Source organism: Sinocyclocheilus grahami, unplaced genomic scaffold, assembly GCF_001515645.1.
Source record: "Sinocyclocheilus grahami isolate Dianchi unplaced genomic scaffold, SAMN03320097.WGS_v1.1 scaffold33.1, whole genome shotgun sequence".
Lineage (NCBI taxonomy): Eukaryota > Metazoa > Chordata > Actinopteri > Cypriniformes > Cyprinidae > Sinocyclocheilus > Sinocyclocheilus grahami.
Genome location: NW_015505212.1, coordinates 2306857 through 2310245, shown reverse-complemented (window position 1 = coordinate 2310245; position 3389 = coordinate 2306857). Strand labels below are relative to the sequence as shown.

Below are 3389 nucleotides of genomic sequence, written 5' to 3'. Positions count from 1 at the left end.
AATTTCAGCTGTAAAAGACTGCAAAGATGCTACCGTAAAAACCTGTTAATTAATATATACGGTGAAAATCTGTGAAGGATCTAATGGGACATTTCATGTATTTTTTGGTACAGTACGGTTTTTGGAAGAGAAAAACAACAAATAATCTTATAATTTACAGTGACAAACCGTATATTGTCATTCCCAGAATTCCCTGTGTGACACTTCACATTTGATGGTATTTTTGTATTTATAACATTTTTTTCTATTTATATTTTTTAATATGCTAATAAATTATTGTTGCATTATTTTAGTGTTATGTGTTTTTTTTTCTTATTTTATTTAATTGAAAATTGGTATCCTTAAAAAAATGGCATTGCTTCAAATAGAATTGTAAAAAATGAATGCGAGCGATCAGACATAATAGAAGATATTTTTATTGCTGATACGGACATTGAATAGACCAGAATTATATTTCTGTTTAAACTTGCTGTGGACATACAATTGTTCATGATTAAAAACGTACATTAAACTTGGATAAAATATTAAATTCTTTTTAAATTATTACATTTTTTTATTGCATATTAACCATAAAATATGTAACCAAATACATCCATCAATATTTTACAAATACTTTAAATAATGTGGAATGTTGAGTTGCTCAGACAGCAGACTATTTGCAACCCTTCTCTGTAACAACCAGTCAAGATGAGAAGAAGAAATCGTGCTCATTCTGCATCTGTGCGCGGAACATAGCATTAGCCTTCGCCACTTTCTCAGGTGTGATGAGATACTTATTCAGCAGAGCTCTGTAGTGTTTCTCAGGATGGCCGCCCATATTCTCCACCTTCCAAGTGTAATAGGCATTGGTTGGAGGAGTGTTGAGATTTTCAGCCAGCCAAACCCAGAGTCTAGCGCAGGGCAGAAGACCCACGGCAAAGTACAGCGGCTCTTCATTGTCCATCAGGTTTCTGTAGACCGCCAGATACTTCCTCATAGCTGGAGTTTGCTGAATGAGAGGCTCACCCTGTGGAGTATAAAACATTTTCAGTCAATTCAGAAGCAATATGAAATGTTTAAAGTCTTTGTTTTTCTATTCTTACCTTGAAAAAATACTGTTTGAGCATAAAGTCTGCAAAACTTTTGTAGCTCAAATATCTGCCTTTCATGAAGTCCCTGATGTCATTGGGCTGAGCTATTTTGGCACTCATTCTCTTCAACATCTTGGTGACTTTCAGGAGGTAGCCGATGTCTTGGATGGTGAAGTTGACGTATCGCTCCGCCTGCAGGCTGCCGTTCTCCATTTGCCTCAGGAAGTCCAACCCGATTGTCTTATTAGCGATGTCTTTATTCTTCTCCCACAGATATTCATACACATCATCCACTGCCAGACTGTAACTACGACAGAAAACATGTGAACTATAATACATCCATATCTCAGATATGCACAAATCGTCACCGAAGAGAAGCAGAACAACTGTTCATTACAACTTTGCACATATTTAGAGCTCATAAAATGTTGAAAAACCTCTGGTATCATGAAAATGGTTCATTAGGACTCACCTGAAACCTAAGAAACAGAGACACAGGAGGGTCGAGGTCTTCATGTTTCTTGGATCTTGTAGTGAACTCGTCTTCTGCTCTTATCTGTAATCCTGACTGTTACATCTTCAGTGAGCCAGTCCTTTTATAGTGGCAGTTTATTAGCTGATGCAGAATTGTGGCAATGGATGATGATGATAACGTCAGTATCTGATTGCACGTCAATTCCCCATTAGTGAAACACTTTTTTGCTCATTCTGAATTTTGCAAGCTTGCTTATCATCCCTGTTGAGTTCCTATCTATCTATCTATCTATCTGTCTGTCTGTCTGTCTGTCTGTCCGTCCGTCCGTCCGTCCGTCTTCCATTGTTTAGTATTTCTGAACAATACAATTTTAAATACTAAAATGCTTTTAAATAATATTTAATTAAAACTTTTTCATTTATCTCATTATTTCAACAGGTTTAAATTCAACAATATAAATGTCACAGACCTTTTTTTTTAAAAATACAATAACAGGAAATACTTAGTTCGTTATTTACAGTTAATATACAGTTTTCCTGCTTTCTTTTAAGATTTAATGTGATATTATGCAGCAAGTTTTATTCTGAAATTTAGAAAATTTCATATGACATTTCATGGTGTTTTTTTTTGTTTGTTTGTTTTGTTTTTAACAAATTTGAAATAATGTTTTCATGAAGAATGGTAAATGTTTTATCAATTATCTTTAAAAAAAATCAAATGTTAAATACTAAATATATTTCATTCTTATTTAAGACTGCTTTTTCGTTTAACTTGTTTTTATGTCTGTGATGTTTGTAATTCATGTTTTCCCTCACGTAAAACTTACATGTCTTATAATATCTCATCACTAAAAAAAATGCTGGGTTGTTTCAACCCAACTTTGGATCAAATATGGACTAACCCAACCGTTGAGTTACATTTTTAAATGAAATTTTTAACCCAAAAGTTTGGTTGGTCCATATTTGACCCAAAGTTGGGTTGAAACAACCCAGCATTTTTTAGTGATTTGTGGGTTTCTGACATAAACTGAAAGTGTGAGTGACCTCACATTCACCAGTTCCAGTTACAGGGATGTTGGTAATCAGCTTTTGTAAGACATGACTGAATGAGTTCTTCTTTCTTTGTCTTTCTTCTTCCTCTTCTTTTTCTATGAATTCCTATATTAAGCAATGCTTAGTACATCAACAAAAATGCTCTTTTTATCAATCAGTGGTATCAGTGTGTAATTGTGAATATGTTTTTTGCTGTTTGTGGTCTTTGTCACAAGTACAATGTCAATAATAAAATAACAGTATATCAGTTGCAAAGTTAACTTTTCATTGCATGCATCTGTTTAAATTTCAGTTACTGTATTCTCAAATTATGAAGGAAGTGGCCAAACCATTTTTAATGACAATATGCTTATTAATTGTAAATATGTCAGTAAGACATTATTATATACTTGATATACATGAGTCAATACATAGTATACAAGACTTGGATTCAAGAAGTTTGGATTTTTAATGTTTTTTTTTATTTTTTTTAAAGAAGTCTCTTCTGCTCAAGGCTGCATTTGTTTGATCAAAATGTAGTTAAAACAGTAATATTGTGAAATATTATTACAATTTAAAATAACATTTTTCAATTTTAATATACTTTAAAATATAATTGTATTCCTGTGGTGGCTAAGCAAAGCTGAATTTTCATCAGTCATTACTCCAATCTTCAGTGTCACATGATTCTTCAGAAATCATAATATGATGATTTATTGTCAGTGTTGGAAACCGTTGTGCTACTTATTTATTTGTGTTTTTATTTATTAAATTTTTTGGAACCTGTTTTATTTTTTTCAATATTTTTTGATG

At 32.6% G+C, this 3389-nt stretch overlaps 1 protein-coding gene across 1 annotated transcript; it reads right to left on the bottom strand.

Annotated features, from left to right (window-relative positions):
• Positions 1 to 648: 648 nt before the first annotated feature.
• Positions 649 to 1614, bottom strand: LOC107580374 (uncharacterized). The gene is made up of 3 exons (XM_016266089.1): positions 1543 to 1614; positions 1083 to 1377; positions 649 to 1006 (listed from the first exon to the last, which is right to left on the bottom strand). Exons 1-3 carry the CDS (start codon positions 1584 to 1586, stop codon positions 683 to 685), a joined length of 663 nt encoding a protein of 220 aa, XP_016121575.1. The 5' UTR covers positions 1587 to 1614; the 3' UTR covers positions 649 to 682.
• Positions 1615 to 3389: the final 1775 nt, after the last annotated feature.

Bases quoted from the DNA above. Each gene is read 5' to 3' on its own strand.
- LOC107580374 (XM_016266089.1), bottom strand. From the start codon at position 1,586: ATGAAGACCTCGACCCTCCTGTGTCTCTGTTTCTTAGGTTTCAG. The intron at 1,378-1,542 runs GTGAGTCCTAAT...TTTCTGTCGTAG, and splicing joins CTCTGTTTCTTAGGTTTCAG to TTACAGTCTGGCAGTGGATG. The intron at 1,007-1,082 runs GTAAGAATAGAA...TATACTCCACAG, and splicing joins TCAAACAGTATTTTTTCAAG to GGTGAGCCTCTCATTCAGCA.